This window comes from Choloepus didactylus, chromosome 18, assembly GCF_015220235.1.
Source record: "Choloepus didactylus isolate mChoDid1 chromosome 18, mChoDid1.pri, whole genome shotgun sequence".
In the NCBI taxonomy this organism is placed as follows: domain Eukaryota; kingdom Metazoa; phylum Chordata; class Mammalia; order Pilosa; family Megalonychidae; genus Choloepus; species Choloepus didactylus.
Window position 1 is genome coordinate 11535816 of NC_051324.1, and position 22092 is coordinate 11557907.

Sequence of the window (22092 nt, forward strand, 5' to 3'; positions counted from 1 at the left end):
TTCAACAGGCAGAAGAAAGGGTCAGTGAACCTGAAGATAAGACAATTGAAATATCCAGTGTGGGCAGAAAGAAAAAAAAAATGAAAAAAAAATGAACAGAGCACAAGGGACCTGTGAGACACCATCAAGCACACCAACATATGCATCACTGCAGTCCCAGAAGGACAAGAGAGAAAGAGACAGAAAAGTTATCTAAAGAAATAATGTCCAAAATCTTCCCAAACCTGATGAAAAACATGAATATACACGTCCAGGAATCTCAATGAACTGCAAGCAGGATAGCCTAAGAGATCTACACCAAGACATGCTATAGCGAAATTGCCAAAATCCAAAGACAGAGAGGATTTTGAAAGCAGCCAAGAGAGAAGCTACTTGTTACATACAAGGGATCCCCAATAAGGTTAACAGAAAATTCCTAATCAGAAATCATGGAGGCCAAAAGACAATTGGATAGCATATTTAAAGCCCTTAAAGAAAAAAAAAAAAAAAAACAGGGTCAACCAAGAATTCTATATCCTGTAAAATTACCCTTCAAGAATGAAGGAGAGAGGGCAGGGCAAAATGGTGGCTTAGGGAGATATGGCATTTATTTAGTCCTCTGGAACAACTAGAATATAGCCAGGAACAACTAGTAAATACTCTGGAACAATTGTTGGGGGACATCTGTGACTGAACACACATCATACACCACTCTGAAATGGGTGGAACGGCTGAGATTGCAGCACAGAACTGTAAGTAAAGCTCCCCAAACTGCGGCGCTGGCACCCCTCCCCCACTGGCATGGCAGGCTGAGTTGAAATTCTTCCCTGTGGGAAAAAGAAGCAGGTTACCCACAGCAAGGAAAAAGAAACTCAAGCAAGTTCCAACTGTGGTTTTAATTAACAAACTTAGCCTACTGAACACAAGCTACAAGCACAGTTAAACCCAGAGCAACCGGGAAAGGAACCCTAGGCTTCTCTCAGTAGAGAGGGGGTGGGACTAACGGGAAAAAGATACATAAATAAATAAAAACAGAGGCTTCTGGAGTCAGCTGATCTCAGAATACTAAAAAAGAGCTGTGTGCCAAGAAAAAGGGCATGTAGAACTGGGTACCAGCCCTGGTTCTTGACTGGTAACTGGGGGGCTGGGGACTGGCTGTGGAAAGGTGATTTCTTTCTTTTTTCCTGTTTTATTTCTCTCATTCCAAGTGGCTCATTAGAGAAAGCCTCAGGCATTTTCAATTGTCAGTGCTGACCCAGGCAAGGGTGTAGTTAAGATAGAGAGACAAAGGAAGAAGTCAAGTGTAGGTAATAAACCCCTGAAGGGGGCATCTTCCCTAACAAAAGGGGGGCAGGGCCCAGCTCAAGTGGCTGCCCTCCATCAGAGAATTCAGACCATAGGGCCTGGGGTAGGGGTGGGGGTGGGGGGGACAGAAATAGCTTAAGCTTGGCTTCTGACACCCTCAGCCCCTGGCAGGGAAAGGGTCTACTGAGAATTAAAGGCAATGCACCTCTTTACATTGGTGGGGGGCTGCAAGTTGACAAGTGCCACCTGCTGGGGAGGACAGGAAAAGCACAGCACCTAGAAGCCTCACAGGAATGTCCGGGTCTCATACTCAGGGAAACCTGATACAGATTACATCCTCCTGAGATCAGGGCCCATGTGGTCTGGGAAAATCTGATTGGGGTAATCAAGGAAACCAGATGCCTGGACAACAAAAATTATGAATCACACTAGAGAAAAATGAAGATACAGCCCAATCAAAGGAACAAACCTACACTTCAAATGAGATACAGGAGTTGAAACAACTAATCAAAGATCTTCAAACAAATATGCTAAATCACTTCAAAAAATCAACGAGTTGAGGGAAGCTATGGCAAAAGAGATGAAGGACAAAAAGAAGACACTGGGTGAACATAAGGAAGAACCTGAAAGTTTGAAAAAAAACAATTGGCAAAACTTAAGGGAATGAAAGGCACAACACAAAAGATGAAAAACACAATGGAGACACACAACAGCAGATTTGAAGAGGTAGAAAAAAAGATTCATGAACTGGACAACAGGACATCTGAAATCCTACACACAAAAGAACCAATAGGGAAAAGGATGGAAAAACATGAGCAATATCTCAGGGAATTGAATGATTACATGAAGCACATGAATGTACGTGTCATGGGTGTCCCAGAAGGAAGACAGAAGGGAAAAGGGACAGAAGCAATAATGGAGGAAATAATCACTGAAAATTTCCCATCTCTTAAGAAAGACATAAAATTGCAGATCCAAGAAGCACAGCATACGCCAAACAGACTAGATCTGAATAGACCTACTCCAAGACACTTAATCAGATTATCAAATGTCAAAGACATAGAGAATTCTGAGAACAGAAAGAGAAAAAAGCAACCCATCACATACAAGGGAAGCTCGATAAAACTATGTGCAGATTTCTCAGTAGAAACTGCAGCAGCAAGAAGGCAGTGGCATGATAAATTTAGATACCGAAAGAGAAAAACTACTAACCAAGAATTCTATATCCAGCAAAACTGTCCTTCAAAAAATGAGGGAGAGTTTAAAATACTTTCAAACAGACACTGAGAGAGTTTGTGAACAAGAGACCTGCTCTACAAGAAATAGTAAAGGGAACACTACAGGCAGATAGGAAAAGACAGGAGAGAGACGTTTGGAGAAGACAGTAGAAATGAAGGCTATATGAGAATAGAGAGAGAGAGGGAAAATAAAATATGACAGATAAATTCAAAAATCAAAATGGTAGACAGCAGACATTACATTGAATGAAATTAGCCAGAAACAAAAGGATGAGTACCCTATGGACTCACTAATATGAACTTTCATTGATGAGCAAAATTTGAGAGTTAAAGTTGAGAACATAGGTTATCAGGAGATAGAAAGAAGTTAGAAATTGGGCATTTGATGCTGAAGGAGTACATAAGGGTAAACAGGATTGACTGTATAGATCCAGAAATGGACAGCCTAATACTGTGTAATGGTAGCACAATACTGTAAGTATTCTGAACAAAGATGAGTGTGAGGACGATTGAAAGAGGAAGGCTAGGGGCATGTACGACACCAGAAGGAAAGAAAGAAGATAAAGACTGGGATTGTATAACTTACTGAAACCTAGAGTGGTCAGTGCTGAAAAAACAACTTTTTTGCAAACAGTCACTTGGAACTCTGCGAAAGCAGTATGTTGCTCCGTCTTGAAAACTAAGCATAATAGAGCATTCATTGACTTCTATGCTGTTTTCCTGGGCTGAAAAATCACATTTTTGCAAACAGTCACTTGGACACAGTGAAAGCAATATATTGCTCCATTTGGAAACTAATCCTAATACAGCTCTCATTGACTTCTATAGTGCTATCCTGGGCTGAAAAATCACTTTTTTGCAAACAGTCATTTGGAACGCTGCAAAAGCAGTATGTTGCTCTGTTTTGAAAACTAAGCATAATACATATTACACTGACTTCAATGGTGTTTTACTGGGCCGAAAAATCACCTTTTTGCAGTCACTTGTAACACTGAGAAAGCAGTGTGACAATCCATTTTGAAAACTAAGCATAATACACCTTTCATTGAATTCTATGGTGTTTTCCTGGGCTGTAAAATCACTTTTTTGCAGTCACTTGGCAATCTGCGAAAGTAGTATGTTGCTCCATTTTAAAAACTATTCATAATACAGCTTTCATTGACTTCTATGGTGTTTTCCTAGGCAGAAAAATCACGTTTTTGCAAACAGTCCCTTGGAATACTTCAAAAGCAGTATGTTGCTCCGTTTTGAAAACTTAGCAAAAATGAGATTTTTTAGCAAGGAAAATGTTTTTAAAAAAAGAACAAATGAATGCCAACATTGCAAGGTGTTGAAAATTGGATGGTACAAGGGAAAAAATTACAATCAATGCAAAGTAGAGTTTATAGTTAATGATAACACTCTAAGATGCTACCATTAATTGTAACAAAGGCAATATACCAAAGCTAAGTGTCTATAAGAGGGTGTTATAAGGGACTGTTATGGGATTCTTGTGGTGGTGTTGTCTGACCTTTTCATTGCATTTTATTTTATTTCATTTTTCTTATATTTTATTCTTCATTTTTTCCTTCCTTTTCCTCTTTCTTGTGTAGAAGAAATGAAAATGTCCTCATACAGGTTGTGGAGGTAAATGCATAACTACGTGACTAAGTAAACTTTGTGACTGTTTACTTAAAATGGATTGTATGGTGTGTGAATGAAACTGTTTAAAAAACAGAGGGATACAAGTCCTGGAGAGAATGTGGAGAGAGGGATGTACCTATTCACTGTTGGTAGGGACACAGAATGGTGCAGCCCATCTGGAGGGCAGTATGGTGGTTCCACAGAAAGCTAACTATGGGGTTGTTGTATGGTCCTGTAACCCCATTACTGGGCGTATACTTGGAAGAACTGAAAGCAGGGACATGAATGGATATTGCACCCTGGTGTTTATGATGGCAGTATTCACGATTCACAACGATGGCGGTGACCTAAGTGTACATCAACTGATAAATGGAATGATTTAACTGTAATATTCAATGTAATATTGAGCAGCGGCAAGAAGAAATGAAGTTGTGAGGTATACAACCAGGTGAATGGACCTTGAGGACAGTATGATGGGTGAAATAAGCCAGACAAACTTTATAATGCCTTACTAATACAGACTAACTATAATGTGCAAACTGAGAATTAAATCTGAGAGCACAGCTTATCAGAAGGATAATGTTAAATGTTCCTAGATTGTAAGTTCTTAGAGCAGCCACATCTATTCATGAGTTGTAAAGGTTATTTCTAAATTCTGAGATGTTTGTGTATAACCTGGTCAGTCTCCAGAATTTCAGGTATCTGTGTGACACCTGAGACTCAGAGTTCGGCAGCTATGAATGCCAGCATTACCCCACACAGCAAATATTAAAGAGGCTGAAAAAGAGATCAGATTTTAATTACAAATATGAACAAAGTGGACTTGGTTAGGACTAAGGTAAACCAGACTAAAGTGAAAAGGATGATATTGACTGTGTTTTAAAACTTTAACTCCTATGTGAGACCAAAGGAATTGATGTTTATTTGGTGGAAAATCTATATTTTCTGTAGACTTGTAGGGTCAGTTTATTCAAACACCATAATTACATGGAACCTTGAACAGGAGGTGGAATCTGGTTGGTTTGTACAGGTTAGCATGAAGCTCCAATACATCTCAGAGTAATCTGGGAAGAGAACAAAAATATACCTTCAACGCCTCCTTGAGGGACTGGGAAAAAAATGGAAATATTAAACTTCCCCACCTGAGGAATTCCTGATATTCTTGCAAGCACAGGGGATTATCACTGGAGTAGGCCAAGCCCTCAATCTTGGAGCTTGCCATTATGAAGCTTGTTACTGCAAAGGAGAGGCTAAGCCTACTTATAACTGTGCCTAGGAGTCACCCCCACAGAACCTCTTTCATTCCTCAGATGTGGCCTGTCTCTAAGCCAACACTGCAGGTAGACTCACTGCTCTCCACACCCCACCCCCCCAACGTGGGACATGACTCCCAGGGGTGTAAATCTCCCCAGCAACATGGGATGTGACTTCCAGGGACAAGCCTGGACCCAGCATCATGGGACTGAGAAAGCCTTCTTGACCAAAAGGGGGAAGAGAAATGAAACAAAATAAAGTTTCAGTGGCTGACAGATTTCAAATGGAGTTGAGAGGTCATCATGAAGGTTACTCTTATGCATTTTATAGATACCCCTTTTTAGTTATTAGTGTATTAGAATAGCTAAAAGGAAATACCTGAAACTGTTGAACTGCAATCCAGTATCCTTGATTCTTAAAGATGATTTTATAACTATATAGCTTATACGATGTGACTGTGTGATTGTGAAAACCTTGTGGCTCACACGCCCTTTATCCAGTGTATAGACAGATGAATAGAAAAACGGGGGACAAAAAGTAAATAAATATTGGGGGAGGGTGCATAAGATGTTTTGGGTGTTCTTCCCTACTTTTATTTTTATTCCTGTTTTCATTTTCATTTCTTGGAGTAATGAAAATGTTCAAAAAAGTGATTGTGGTGAAAAATGCATAGCTATATGATGATACTGTGAACAACTGATTGTACACTTTGGGTAACTGTCTGGTAAGTGAATAAATTTCAATAAAATTGCATTTATAAAAAAATGAATGAAGGAGAAATTAAGACACTTACAGACGAACAAAAGTTGAAGTTCATTACCAGAAGACCTGCTCTATAAGAAATGCTAAAGGAAGTTATTTAGGCTGAAATAAAAGGACACTGGACAGTAACGTGAAGCCAGTAAGAAGAAATAAAGAACAGTGGTTAGGTAACTACAGAAGTATATAAAACCCTGTTTATTTAACAATTTATTATTGTGTTTTTGGTTTTTAACTGCTTCTCCCACCTCCATATGACTTAACAGGCAAAGGGGCAAAATATTTTAAATCTACGTTAATGGGGACACAATGTATAAGGACGTGATATGAGCGGGTCCCAGCAGCTAGGGCACTGAGAGGAGCAACAGCGGCCAGCAGCCTGGCTCTGTGAGGGCTCTCGGCACACGGTGGCCCACAGCACCCACCACCCAGCAAGTGCCTGCTCCACCGCCAAGATGCCCAAGAGGAAGGTCAGCCAGGCCCAGGGCGCGGGGAAGGAGGAGCCCAAGAGGAGGTCGGCAAGGCTGTCAGCTAAGCCTGCTCCTGTGAACGTGGAAACAAAGCCAAAAAAGGCAGCAGGAAAGGATAAGTCTTCAGACAAAAAAGAGCAACCAAAAGGGAAAACAGCAAAGGGAAAACCAGCTGAAGTGGCTAATGAAGAGACCAAAGAAGATTTAGCTGCAGAAAATGGAGAAACTAAAAATGAAGAGAGTCCAGCCTCTAATGAAGCAGGAGAGAAAGAAGCCAAGTCTGATTAATATCGTATACCATGTCTTATCAGTGATCCCTGTTTCTCCCTTCTTGTACAATTCAGAGGAATATTTTTATCAACTATTTTGTGAATGCAGGTTTTTTAGTAGCTCTAGAAGAAACATTTTTAAGGAAATTGAACTCCCACCTCATCCCATTTTTTTAAGTGTAAATGCTTTTTTTTAAGAGGAGAAATCATTTCCTGGTTGTTTATTCTTTGGAACAACCAGCAAATAGTGGGATATTGAATTATGGGAGGCTTTGGCTGTCTTGTTTGTCAACTTTAAAATTCCATAGTGTGGGGAGTGGCAGTTTTTATACCCTATAATACAACGCATACTAAATGATGAACTTGGAGTCACAGTCTTGCATTTAATATGTCTTGAACATTTTAAGTTACTTCTATTCCCAGGTTTTTTAGTAGAATTGTTTCTTAAAACTCCTCTCTGATCTTGGCTCTCCCTGTCAGAATTGTGTGTACTCTGTAACATCCTTGGTTGTGGTCGTCCAGTTTTCCTAATAACTTTGTTATATGCTGTGAAAGATTAGAAATGTGAGTATGCAGTGTGTATGATATTAAATTGTGAATTAGTGAGACTTACAATGTAACAGCTTATCAACATTTGAAGATATTGGTACTTGATATCCTCTTAGGGAAAACTTCCCTCTGAATTTTAAGCTGGAAAGCCACTGGAATAACTTTAGAAAAGAATTACAACTATATGGCTTTTTAGATTTTCAGTACATACGTTAATGGTGTACAAATTGTTCATAATGTCTGTGTGCTGAGCTTCAGAACCAATAAAATCTCAATTATGAAAGACTTTTTTGAAACCCATGGGTTAAATTCTGACTTAAATTTCATTTAGAGTATTTCCACATCTGTCTTCCAGAGTTACTTTTAAATTTGAAAGAGTGAAATGTTTAATCCGTCTGTACTATTTGAACATCTACAGCGTACTCTGAAGAGGTTTATATGTCTGTACTGGTTTAATAATGGAAAAGAATCTTAGTATCTTCTGAAGTGAAGAAAATAGCTTTTCTTTTATGTGAAGTAAGCTTATGATACAGAACAAGATACAACTATACCTAGCATGATTTGTATTTTTGAGAACTTACATATATATTGTACACCCAGTTTGCTTTCTTACTAGTCTGTAGAGATGGTGAAGGCCAACTATGAAACTGGGCCAATTTTCCATATAAAACCCAAGGATATAATCCATTGCTTTGTTTGAAATGTTGTGGGGTTTTTTTGGTTGTTGTTTGCCTGTTTGTTTTTAATTTTTTGATAAACAAAGTTAAAAAATTGAAAAAAAATCAGTAGAAAAATGGGAGTAAAAACTAAATGACAAATAGGGTGGGATGGGGGGATGGTTTGGGTATTCTCTTTTCACTTTTATTTTTTATTCTTATTCTGATTCTTTCTGATGTAAGGAAAATGTTCAGAAATAGATTGTGGTGATGAACGCATAAGTATATGATCATACTGTGAACAGTTGATTGTATACCATGGATGACTGTATGGTTTGTGAATATATTTCAATAAAACTGAATTAAAAAAAAAAAAAAAAAAAAAACAACCCAAGGATATATCTCCATATCACAATCCCCAGTTACTCCATGAGTTTGCAATAAAAATACTTGGAAAAAAAAATGTAATCTGAGACAGTAACAATATAATGGGGGAGGGATGAAGATATATAGGCGATGAGTTTGTACTCCTAAAACAAGGTTGGTATTAGTCAAATTAGGTTGTTAATAATTTAAGATATTAATAGTAATTATAAAGGCAGCCACCAAGAAGATAACTAAAAAATACAGAGAAAAAGAAAGGATCAAAATGGTACACTATAAACACAAACAAACAAAAGAAAAAAGAAAAAAGAAAAAAGGCAGTAATGGAGTAACTAAGGAACAAAAACCACAGAAGACATACAGAAAACAAATAGATAAATGGCATAAGTAAATCCTTCCTTCTCAGTTATTACAGTACATGTCAATGGATTAAACTCCCCTATCAAAAGACAGAGACTGGTAGACTGGACAAAAAAGCATGATCCATCTATATGCTATCAATAAGAGACTCACTTTAGGGACAAAGTCAAAGAGATTGAAACTAAAAGGGTGGAAAAAATATTCCATGCAAACACTGATCAAGAGAGCCAGAGTGGGAGCCCTGCCCCAATCAAGATGGGGGAGTGTTCTGGTTTGCTAGAGCTGCTGTTAAGCAAAATACCAGAAATGGATTGGCTTTTATAAAGGGGATTTATTAGGTGACAAATCTAGAGTTCCAAGGCCGTAAACGTGTCCAAACTAAGGCAACAACAAGAGGATACCTTCACTAAAGAAAGGCAATGGCATCCAGAACACCTCTGTCAGCTTGAGAAGGCATGTGGCTGGCATCTGCTGGTCCTTTGCTCCCAGGCTGTGTCTCAAAAATGGCTTTCTTCAAAATGTCTCTGGGTGTCGGTCTTAGCTCCTCTCTCTCAGCAACTCTGCAACCTTGTTTCTTTCTCCCAGGACATTTCTCTCTAAGCATCTGTGGGTCCTCTCTCAGCTTCTCCAGGGCAAACTCTGGACTTCATCTCTTAGCTTAGCATCTTCGAAAGTCCTTATGTCCGCATCTCCAAACATCTCTAAATATCAGGCCCTGTGTTGGCTCCTGAGCTCTCTTAATACTCCAGTGAACTAGTCAAAACCCACCTGGAATGGGCAGGGTCCACACCTCCATGGAAATAACCCAATCAAAGTTCTCACCCACAGTTGAGTGGGTCACATCTCCATGGAAACATTCAATCAAAAGTTCCACCCCACAAGACTGGATTAAACGATCATGGTTCTTCTGGGGGACATAATATATCCAAACCAGCACAGGGAGTGAGAAGCTTCAGGGTTTCATCCTCCCACAGAAGCTTTGAACAACCAGAAAGAACAATAATAGAGGAACACAAAGAGAAAATCAATATAGAGATGGAACTTATGAAAAGAAACCAAACAGAGCCAAAGACCACAGAAATATCTTTTTTCAATGCTCCAGGAAACAGTTGAAGGATTGCAGTAATGGGGTAAGAGCCAAATTAAGAAAAAGGTCACTTAAAAGCGGAAGGATTGAGATGTTTTGGGTGTTCTTTTTTACTTTTTATTTTTTGGAGTAATAAAAATGCTCAAAAATTGATTGTGGTAATGAATGTACAACTATATGATGATATTGTGAACAACTGATTGTATACTTTGGATGATTGCATGGTATGTGACTATATCTCAATAAAATTGTATTAAAAAAAAAAGCAGAAGAATCTCCTGGTGTACTGACTGGTCCCTCCTCCATCTCCTCACTAGCTTGGTGCAAAGCTGGCCATGTTCCCAGTGGAGATTCCTAGTTCTGGTTCCAGAAGGAGCAGAGTAACTCTCGTGTACATCCTAGGAGCATGTATATCTGTCCCATTCTGTTTGGTGGTGGCCTGAGGGGCTTGTTGTACCAGAAATTGCCCTCCATATGGAGGGCAGTTAACAGAGCTCTCACAGAATGCTGGAGGAAAGCAGACAAGTGGCTGTCTAGGACAAGGGACTGTTGGCTGTATGACATACAGGGCAGTGCCTGGGACTGACAGGAAACTGTTTCCTAGGGAAGGGGAGACATTTGTATATGTATAAATGGGGGAATCCCTAGGACCAAACACACAGGCCCAAGACACATGCACAGAAAGGACAAGAGAGGCCCCTATGCTTTGGCCAGTGGCAATTCTCTAAACTCACCATATGGGTAAGCTCTGGAGGTAAGCACTCACACGTGTCAATGTGTACAGACTGGGAAAGGTGTGTTTTTTTTGTTTTTTTTTTTTGTTGTTGTTGTTGTTGTTAGTTTCCGGCATTGAAAGAAAGCTCTGTCATAACAAGTCTAAGGAACAGAAGCGTTACAGTCTTAAATTCCAGAAATCAAAATATCCAGTTTTCAACAAAAGATTATAAAACAAGAAGCAATGGCCCAGGCAAAGAAGACTAAAGCATCAGAAACCATCAGTGACGAGGATCAGACCTGAGACATTCCAGACAAAGACTTTTTTAAAAATATCCTAAATATGCTCAGAGGGCTAAAGGAAAACATGGACAAAGAACTCAAGGACATCAGGAAAACAATAATAGAGGAACACAAAGAGAAAATCAATATAGAGATGGAAATCATGAAAAGAAATCAAACAGAGCCAAAGACCACAGTAAGAGAAATTTAAAATTCCCTAGAGGGGTTCAGCATCAGATTGGAACTGGCAGAAGAATCAGTGAACTTAAAGATAAGAAAATTGAAATAATCTAGTCTGAGGAACAGAAAGAAGAATGAAGAAAAGGGAACAGAGCATGAGGAACCTGTGAGATACCATCAAGCGTACCAATATAAGGGTGTGAAATTCACAGAAGGAGAAGAAAGAAAGGAGAAGAAAGGATATTCAAAGAAATAATGGCTGGAAAGTTCCCAAATTTAACAAAAGACATGAACATACACATCCAAGATGCTCAACAAACTTCAAACAGGATAAAGCCAAACAGACACATATCACACCATGTTATACTGAAACTGTAGAATGCCAAAAATAGAGAATTCTGAAAGTCTCAAGAGAGAAGCAACATGTCACATACAAGGAAGCCTCAATTAAGATTAAGTGCCAATTTCTCATAGGAAAGCATGGAGGCAAGAAAGCAGTGGGAAGAAATATTTAAAATGCTGAAAGTAAAATAATGCCAACAAAGAATTCTCTATCCAGCAAAATTGCCTTCCAAAACGGACAAAGAGAGAGGTCACAAGTAACTAAAATCAGGAATGGAAGTGGGGACATTACTATCAACCTTACAAACGTAAAATGGATTATAACAGGGTACAATGAACAATTATATGCCAACACATCAGAAAACCTAGATGAAATGCACAATTCCTAGAAACATACAAATTACCTAACCTAACACAAGAAGTAACAGGAAATATCAATGGACCTATATCAAAGAGATTGAATCAGTTATTTAAAACCTCCCAACCTAGAAAAGTCGAGGACTCTATGGTTTCACTGCTGAATTTTACCAAACATTTAAAGATTTAACACCAATCCTTCTCAAACTCTTCCAAAAAACAGACCAACATGCCTAATAAACGTAGATGCAAACTTCCTCAACAAAAAAATGGCAAACCAATCCAACAGTATATTAAAAGGTTTATACACCATGACCAAGGGGGATTTATTGCAGGAATACGGCAATGGTTCAACATTTAAAAAAAACAAAAACAAAAAAAACAATGTACTACCACATTACTAAAATGAATGAAAAAAAAAACACATGATCACACATAACAAGGTGAATGGAACCTGTAGACAGTATTTTGAGTGAAGTACTCCAGAAACAAAGGCAAACCCTATAATGCCCCACCAATATGGACTAACTACAATGTGTAAACTCAGAATTGAACCTTAGAGAACAGCTCATCAGGGGAACGCTTATTGTAATGGTCCCTAGATTGTAAGCTCTTACAGCAGTCACCTCTATTCCTGAATTGTAACTGCTATATCCAGATTCCGAGATGCTGCTCCCTTTGTGTATAACCTGATCGATCCCTGGAACTTTGGGTACCTGTGTGACACCTGAAACTCAGAGCTAGAACTTGGCAGATATGAATGTATTAGCACATATAGCAACTGTTAAAAAAAAACTGAAAAAGAATCCAGACTTCAACTAGAGATATGAATGAAGCAGATATAGTTAGAACTAGGGCAAATCGGGCCAAAGGGTAAATGAATATACTGACTGCGTTTTAAAACCTCAAATTCCATTTGGGACCAAGGGAAGAGGTGTTTAGTTGGTGGAAGATCTGTATTTCCTAAACAATTTAACTTGCACAGTTCGTTCAAATACCGTAATTACACGGAATTTTGAATAGGAAGTGAGACCTGGTAGGTTTGCACAGGATAGTGTGAAACAGCCAACACATCCCTAAGTAATTTCGACAGAGAATAAAAATATATACGCAGTGCCTCCCTGAGGAGCTGGGGGGAAATGCAGAGGTGCTGGGCTTCCTCACCTGGATTTTTGCTGATGTTCTCACAAACATTGAGGACGCGGTTTGATGTGCTGAGCCCTCTGTCACGGGACTTGCCCTTATGAAGCTCGTCACTGCAAAGGAGAGGCTAAACCTGCTTATAATAGTGCCTAAGAGTCTCCCCCCTGTGTACCTCTTTGTTGCTTAGATGTGGCCCCCTCTCTCTAGCTAAGCAAACTCGGAGGGTGAACTCACTGCCCTCCCCACTATGTGGGATCTGACTCCTGGGGTGTAAATCTCCCTGGGAACACGGGATATGACTCCAGGGGATGAATCCGGACCTGATATTGTGAGATTGAGAACATCCCCCAAAAGGGGGATGCGAAATGAAATGAAATGAAGTTTCAGTGGCTGAGACATTCCAAATGGAGTCGAGAGGTCACTCTGGTGGGCAATCTTATGCACTATATAGATATCCCTTTTTAGGTTTTAATGCATTGGAATGGGTAATGTAAATATCTGGAACTATCAAACTGCAACCCAGTAGCTTTGACTCTTGAACACGATTGTATAGCAATGTAGCTTACAAGAGGTGACAGTGTCATTGTGAAAGCCTTGTGGATCACACTCCCTTTATCCAGTGTATTGATGGATGAGTAGAAAAATGGGGACAAAAAACTAAATGAAAAATAGGGTGGGGGGGTGTTTTGGGTGTTCTTTACTTTTATTTTTTATTCTTATTTTCACTTTTTCTGTTATAAGGAAAATGTTAAAAAAATAGATTGGGGTGATAAATGTACAACTATATGATGGTATGATGAACAACTGATTGTACACTTTGGATGACTGTATGGTATGTGAATATATCTCGATAAAATTGAATTAAAAAAAAAAAACACTACATGATCATCTTAATTGAGGCAGAAAGGCATCTGACAAAATCCAAAAACCCTTCTTGACAAAAATGCTCAGAAAACTAGGAATAGAAGAGAAACTTCTCAACACGATAAAAGTGCATTTATGAAAAACCACACTAAATATCATAATTAACGGTGAAAGACTGAATGCTTTCCCAAGATCAGAACAAGACAAGGATGCCCGCTGTCACCGCTATTATTTGACATTGTACTGGAAGTTCTAGGCAGCGCAGTCAAGCAAAAAAAAAGGTATCCAAATTTGAAAGGAAGAAGTCAAATTACTCCTACTCACAGATGATATGATCCTATATACAGAAAATCCCAAAAAAATCCACAAGAAAGCTCCTAGAACTAATAAATGAATTCCGCAAAGTTGCAGGATACAAGATAAAGCCAGAAGTCACTTGGGTTTCTATACACCAGTAATGAACAATCTGAAAAGGACATTAAGAAAGCAATTTCATTTACAATAGCACCTAAAAAGAATAAAATACTTGGGAATAAATTTAACCAAGGAGGCCAAAGACTTGTACACTAAAAACTAAAAAACATTGCTGAAAGAAATTTAAAAAAGACCTAAATAAATGGAAAGATATTCTATGTTCATAGATTGAAGATTTAATATTGTTAAGATTCAATAACACCTAAAGTGATCTACAAATTCAATGCTAATCCCTATCAACACTAAAGCAGCCTTTTTTGCAGAAATGGAAAAGCTGATCTTCAAATTCAAATGTAATTGCAAGGTGCCCCAAATAACCAAAACAACCTTGAAAAAGAACAAAATTGCAGGACTCCTCGCCATGTGGGCTGACTCCCAGAGGTATAAATCTCCCTGGCAACGTGGGACATGACTCCCAGGGATGAGCCTGGCCCTGGAATCATGGGATTGACAATGCCTTCTTGACCAAAACGGGGAACAAAATTAAGTTTCAGTGGCTAAGAGATTTCAAATAGAGTCAAGATGCCATGCTGGGGGTTACTCTTATGCAAGCGTCAGCCAGATATTGCAATTTGCCACAGTATGCCAAGCCCCAAACAACAGTATTCCTGAAAACCCTAAAGAATACCCTGGGCTCTATCTAAGACTCTAGAAAACTTTTACTTATTAGGTTTATTTTTTCAGAAACTGAAAGCCTCTAGATTGTTCTTATGCCAGGTAATACTGAAACCCAGAGGTACCAGTCTCTCCAAGAACATCAACCGGTTTCATTCTTCTATCCCATAATGTCAACACGCCTTTTCAGCAAGAAGTAAGAATGGTCATTGCCCAGATATCCCTGAAGACTGAAGAATGATCAAATGAGAGGGAGGAGTTGTAATGGAGAAGTCTGGATTTAACAAACGATTACAACTACTGATTCATTATACAGATATTTCTTTTTAGTTTCCAGTGTATTAGAGTAGCCAGAAGGAAATACCTGAAAATGTTTAACTGTAATCCAGTAGCCTGGGTCTTTGATAATGATTGTGTAACCACATAGCTTTTATCTTGTGACCATGGGATTGTAAAACCTTGCGACTGACAACCCCTTTATCCAGTGTATAGGTAGATGAGTAATAAAATAAAGACATGCATGACAAAGTAAATAAATAAATAAATAAATAGGTTAGGAATGGGGGGAAAAATACCCCTACATAAACTATGAACAACAATTAATATTACTAGTTTAATAATCTTTCATCAATTGTAACAAATGTATAGTACTGTTAAAAAAAATAGAATTGCAAAAAAGTGCTACCATCAACTGTTGCAAATTTGCCACACCATGCAAGTGTTGGCAGTAGGGTGGTGTAAGGGAATGCTGTATTTTATGCATGATTGCTCTGTACACCCAAAATTTGCCTAATTTTTTTTTTTTTTAATTTGAAGGACTCACACTTTCTGCTTTCAAAGCTACAGTAATTAAGAGTGTAGTACTGGCACAAGAGTAGACACACAGAGCAATGAAAAGAAATGAGACCAGAGATAACACACATCTATGGCCAGCTGGTTGTTGACAAGGGTGCTGTGATGGTTTGAAACCATATGGACCCCAGAAAGTTGTTCTTAAAGCTAAATCATTCCTGTGGGTGTGGAACCATTGTAAGCAGGATCTTTTGGTGAACAGGATCTTAACTTAAGATGTGACCCACCTTATTCAGGATGGGTCTTAATCCTCTTACTCGAGTCCTTTATAAATGGGATGAATAGAGAGACAGAAACAGAGAGAAAGACACAGAAGCTGAGAGAGAAAGAAACAGAAAGGAAGACACTGACATCAGAAGCTGGAAGCAACAAAACCCGGTAAGGAAGGGAAAGACAAGCAGATGCTGCCATGTGCCTTGCCATCTGACAGAGGAGTCCAGAATCACTAGCACCCTGTCTTCAGGAAGAAAGTATCCTCTTGATGATGCCTTGATTTGGACATTTTATGGCCTCAGAACTGTAAGCCTATAAACTAATAAATTCCCATTGTTAAAAGGCGGCCCATTTCTGGTATATTGTATTTTGGCAGCCTACCAGACTAAAACAGGTGCAATTTCATTCAGTGGAGAAACAGTATCTTCAACAAATGGCTCTAGGACAACTGGAAATGTACATGCAAAAGAATGACTGTGGACCATTCACTCTATGCCTTACCACATTAAAAAATTAATTCAAAATGGATCAACAGCTTAAATATAAGAGCTAATACTATAAAACCCTTACAAGAAAACACAGAGAAATCTCTTCAGGACCTTAAAACAGGCAATGGATTTTTAGATTTTACACCAAAAGCAGAAGCAACAAAAGAAAAACTAAATAAAATGAACCTCATTAAAATTTAAAACTTTTGTGCACCAAAGGATATTATCAAGGAAATGAAGAGACAACCTACAGAATGGGAGAAAATATTTGGAAACCATGTATCTGATAAGGGTTTAATATTCAGAATATATAAAGAATTCCTACAAACTCAACAACAAAAAATCAAACAATACCTTTAAAAAATGGGCCAAGGATTTGAATAGACATTTCTCCGAAGAGCCAATAAGTATATGAAAAGATGCTCAATGTCATCAGCTGTTAAAGAAATGTAAATTAAAACTACAAAGAGACACCAGTACACACCCTCTGGGATGACTATTACTAAAAAAACTGAAAATAATGAGTGTTGGTGAGGATGTAGAGATATAGGAATCCTTACACATTGTTAGTGGGAACGTAAAATGGTGCAGCCACTGTGGAAAACAGTTTGGAGATTCCTGAGAAAGTTAAACATAGAACTGACATACGACCTCACATTTCATACAATAGTAGATACACACAACGGAATATTATTCAGCTGTAAAAGGAACGAAAGTGCTGGTACATGCTCCAACATGGATGAATCCAGAAGACATCATGTTGAGTGAAATACGCCATACATAAAAGGACAAATATGTCCAGTATGATTTCTCTTGTATGACATACTTATAATTCATAGAGACGGAAAGCAGAATAGTGGTTACCAGGGGTGGGGGGAGAGGGGAATGGGGAGTAATTGTTAAATGAGTATGAGTTTGGTTTGGTATGAAAATAGTCTGGAAAGAGATAGTGATGAAAGTTACACAGTACTGTCAATATACTTATTGCCAGAGAATTGTCCACTTAAAATGGTTAAAATAATTTTTGTTATGTATATTTTACAACTAAAAAGAAAGAAATTGATTATAATAAATAATAAAATTTTAGCAGACTTTAAACACTTAGGGAAAACCAGCAAGAAATTAAGTTCATGTAGCTGGTCTTGAGGGAGGAGAGAAAATCTTGAAAGAGACGATGAAAGATATCATATTCATAGACAGGACAGATAGTGTTTCAGAAACAGTTATGAGAGAAAAGACATTTCTGGGCCTGTTTTGAGGTGGGGAAAAGAGAAAAAAAATCTTTGTTGCATGACTGAGGAAAGAAGCAGGGGGACTACATGAAGTAGAGAAAAGGGATTTAGAGGAAAGGGAAAATATACAGTCACCTCCTGCTTCTGACACTGGGCTGAAAGAGCAGAAGTATGATTTTGTCACCTTCAACTGTGAGGAGTAATGTTAAGGACTGTAATAAATGAAGTCATCATTGATAAATTTGGGGCTAGGATTATTGAACCACCTAGGAAGTTATAACCCTCCTCCTGTAAGGAAGCAAAGAGCTGGGAAGTTTCCAGTAGTAAAGGTTGGAAGAGGAAGACCCTATGAAAATGGGTCTTGAAGAATATTTGGAAGATGGAGCGCAGGAGATATTAAAGGAGTATCTGCTATGGTAAGATATATTATGCCTTCTTAGAATCAGTGCCTTCACATGGGGAAAATGGTGGAAAGGAGTGGGGAGATCCGAAAGCTACTCAGAGGATAAAATTAACAGGACTGGATGGATTGCATTCAGGGGTGTGTGAGCAAGAAGTGTCTAGGACGACACCTGGGTTTCTACCTTGCAGTACTGAATGGATGTTAGATGCTGCTCTTAGAATAGTCCAAAGTACCCTTCAAACATGGCCTAAGAAGCTCTTTATGATGTGTCCTACCTGCCCACCTCACCAGCCTCTTTTCACCCACTCTCTTCCCCTCCACCTCTGAGCCACAAGCACAATGCCTTTTGTTTTTCTGTTCCTACCTACCACGGGGCCTTACAACATAAACTTCCCTGACTCCATTTTTTTCCCCTAGTCGGCCCCTACTCATCTTTGGGGTCTCAGTTTAAACTCTAGTTCCTCGGGAAAGCTTTCCAATGATCCAGATTAATCTAGAGGCCCCCTACTTACACAATTCCCACAGTGTTTTATAGCATTTTGTTCATCGCCATTACTTCTGTAAAAGGAGCGCCTAGTACGAAATCTGGTCCTCAATAAAACCTCAACGAACATTTACTTGTGGACTACATCCGTTAAATGAGTAGAAACAATCCCATAAAACAGATATCCCTAAAGCAAAACAAGGCTAATGAGTGTCGGGGCCTAGAATCGAAAGTCCCTTCTCTCCCCTAGAGAAACTCACGGAGAGTAAAGGAGAAACGCGTGAATCTCGTCCGGCCTGATAACTGCATCCGCTTTCTGCCCCCAGTTCTGCTTCCCTCAACCTCCCTACTGCGGCTGCTGTGCACCGGGACTCCCGGCCACAGGTGCCACGCTAACCTGCCAACAAGGCCGCGGGTACGCGGGTCACGGACTCACCTGGGCCCCGCCCACCGTCCCATGCAGTCGCAACAGGCACATAAGCCCGGGCAAATGTGGGGCCGAGCGGGCTGGGGGATGCACGGGAGGGACGGTGGACCCCGCTCGCGGCTGCAGCAACCCGGACACACTCTCCAACAGCAGAAGACGGAGACGCGGCCCAGAGCCCATCGCCGAAAGACCCCCGGTCCCGCCGGGAACCCCAGCCGCGGAGCCCGCAGAGGGCCCGCTAAGAACGGCTGCCGCCATCTTCACCGGGGCTCTGGTGGTGGCGTGGCGCGATGACGCAAACACGGCGCGATGACGCAAACACAGCGCGACGGACTCCTGGTGGGGAAGGGGTGTGAGGAGGGGGGCTGTGGTCCTGCGCACTGGTGAATGGAAGTTAGAGTTGGGTGGGGGGCGCGCGCGCTCTGACTGGGAAGGAGCATGCGCGGGGAAGGACGGAGTCAAGAGGCGCCCGACCCGCGGAAGTTTAGTTCCCGGCGAGTAAAAGGCTAATCTGTGGGTTCGGCTGGGGGCGGGCGGGGGGCGGTCCTATCGTGTTGTTTGGGGAACACGTGGTCAGGACAAAAGGCGCCGGAATCTAAATGATTTCCCCTAAGCCAACGGAGCCTCAGGACACGTATGATTTGGCGGTCAGTGACTTCTGTCTAAAGAACTGGCCTCCTTGTCTGGAATGACAGACATTTCTAATTACATTTACAGCTACAAAAATGATACAGTACACGCGCCTTTCAAAAACAAATTCGAAATTGTGATTTTTGCACAACTATATGATGATACTGGGAACAATTGTTTTACACTTTGGATGATTGTATGTTATGTGACTATATTTCAATTTAAATTTTTTTAAAGTAAATGAGGGGGAAGGGAGGTATGGGATGCTTTGAATGTTCTTTTTTACTTTTATTTTTATTTTCATTTTTATATTTTGCAGTAATGAAAACGTTCAAAAATTGACTGTGGTGTTGAATGCACAACTATATGATGAAACTGTGAACATTGTTGTACACTTTGGATGATTGTATGGTATGTAAATATATTTCAATAAAATTACGTAAAAAAAAATTCAAACAATACCGAAGGGCATAAAGTAAAAAGAGGAAGTCCCTCTCCCAAATCCTTTCTCTTCTCCAGTAATGTGATACTTTCCTAATATTATTCTATATACAAATACATAAATACATAGGTTGTCTTACAAGAGCAGCATCTGCACTTGGCTTTTTTCACTCAGTATGTGTGTTACAACATGAAATGGGTGCATCGTGATTTACTTAAGTTGTCCTGTTGCTGAATACTTTGGGCGGCTCCAGTTTTTCGTTAATACATCCAATGTAGTGAGGGCTCTAAAACCTGTATCTTTGTGTGTCTTTGTGATTATTAGATTCAAGTCTAAGAGTTTTCTTTCTTCTTCCCTTATTGTCTTATATGCCAGCACTTCTGCATTCAGAATCCTGTTGGGTTCATTTTTTCTCTCTTTCTCCATATCCAGTGCTGCTCTAATCCAAGCCACCGTTCTCTCTCTTACAGTGGCTTCTACACATCTCTCCTTGCTTCCTTCCTGGCTCTCTGTAGTCTCTTCTCCACACAGCAAGAGAGTGGTCTTTCCAAATGTAAATTGGTTGTCGTCACCCCGTTTAAAGCTCTTCAGTGGCTTCCAAATGCAATTAAAATGAAATTCCATCTCTTCTTCCTTTTGGCCTACTAGAATCCACATGATCAGACCTCAACACATATCACTTTCTTTCACTAGCCTGGAGCCAAACTAGCTTTCTGGCTATCCTCCAGCAAGTCCATTCCCATTTCAAGGCCTTTGCACAAGCAGCTGCTTCTGCCTGCAGAAACTTTCCCTTGACTGTGTATGACTGATATCATCTCATCATCCTCAGAGAGAGCTTCTTTTTACATAGTCCCCGCTTCAACCCCTATCACCCTCTATCACATCATACTGCTTATTTTTTTAATAATACTTATCACGATCAGACATATACGTATTTATTTCTTATTTATTGGCTATCTCTTCTGTCTAAAATATAAACTCGATGAAACGGATCCTGTCTTCTTCATTATTTCATTCCCATCACCTAAAATAGTACTGGCACATAAAAGGTGCTCAGTAAGTATTTGTTGAATAAATGAATGTTGGATGTAAGAGAATGCCTGTTTTTAATTTTGATAGGAATGGGCAAAATGCCCTCTAGCAAGGTTGCAACTTTGTAGGAAAGTGCTCTTAACTTTATACACATTCCAAATTCTAGCTGTTTTTATCTTTTTAAGTTTTGTCAGTCAAATGGTGAAAAATAATAACTCCTTCTTTTAACTTGTTTTACCCATCATAGTGAAATGGAGTAACTTTTCATATGTTTAATAGACATTTGCATTTCTTTTGTATTAATTACCTTTGCATATTTTTTACCCATTTTCCCATTGGCTTGTCTTTGACTTATTAATTTGTAGGTACTCTTGTATATGTGGGAAATTATTCTTGTCTGTTATATGTGTTGCAAGGGTTTTCTTCCGATTTGTCTTATTTTATTTATGCTATTTGTTAATCTCATAGACTGACGTAAGGTGTGTGATGAAAGGCACAGACTCTGGAGCTAGAGTGCTGGGTTCGTACACCAGCTTTCCTCTTACTAGTTGTGCAATCCAGCAAGTTACATAACTGACTCCATTTCTTCATCTGTAAAATGGGGATAAATTTAGACTCTTAACACATAGGGTTGTGGGGATTAAATGAGTTGATATTTGTAAAGTGCTTGGAGAATATTTGGCACATAGGAAATGCTATTAAGTCTTAGCTACTATTATTTATAGTCCTAGGGTTTGATGTTCTGGAAGGCCTCCCTCTACTCCCACAATTATAAAAATATGTCCTGTAGTTTCTTCTAATACTTTCATAGTTTTATTCCGTGCATATAAAACTTTAATCCATTTGGAATTTATAGAGATTTTTTTTTTTCCCAAATGGATAACCAATTGTCCTGACGCTATTTAGTTAATATGTTAATATGTTACTATGCCATTATTTCTCTAACTTGAAATGCTACCACATAGGTCTACATCTGGAATCTCTG

General features: G+C 39.3%; 2 protein-coding genes across 2 annotated transcripts in view; one reads left to right on the forward strand and one right to left on the reverse strand.

Moving 5' to 3' along the window:
• PELP1 (proline, glutamate and leucine rich protein 1) overlaps positions 1-19287 on the reverse strand; it is a 69782-nt gene extending 50495 nt beyond the window's left edge. Inside the window, 1 exon segment of the mRNA XM_037810011.1 lies at positions 19013-19287. Coding sequence (XP_037665939.1) covers positions 19013-19261 — 249 coding nt within the window. The 5' untranslated portion in view covers positions 19262-19287.
• On the forward strand, positions 6614-6916 carry LOC119514308 (non-histone chromosomal protein HMG-14-like). Its single transcript, XM_037810021.1, has one exon. The coding sequence runs from the start codon at positions 6614-6616 to the stop codon at positions 6914-6916; it is 303 nt and encodes a 100-aa protein (XP_037665949.1).
• Positions 19288-22092: the final 2805 nt, after the last annotated feature.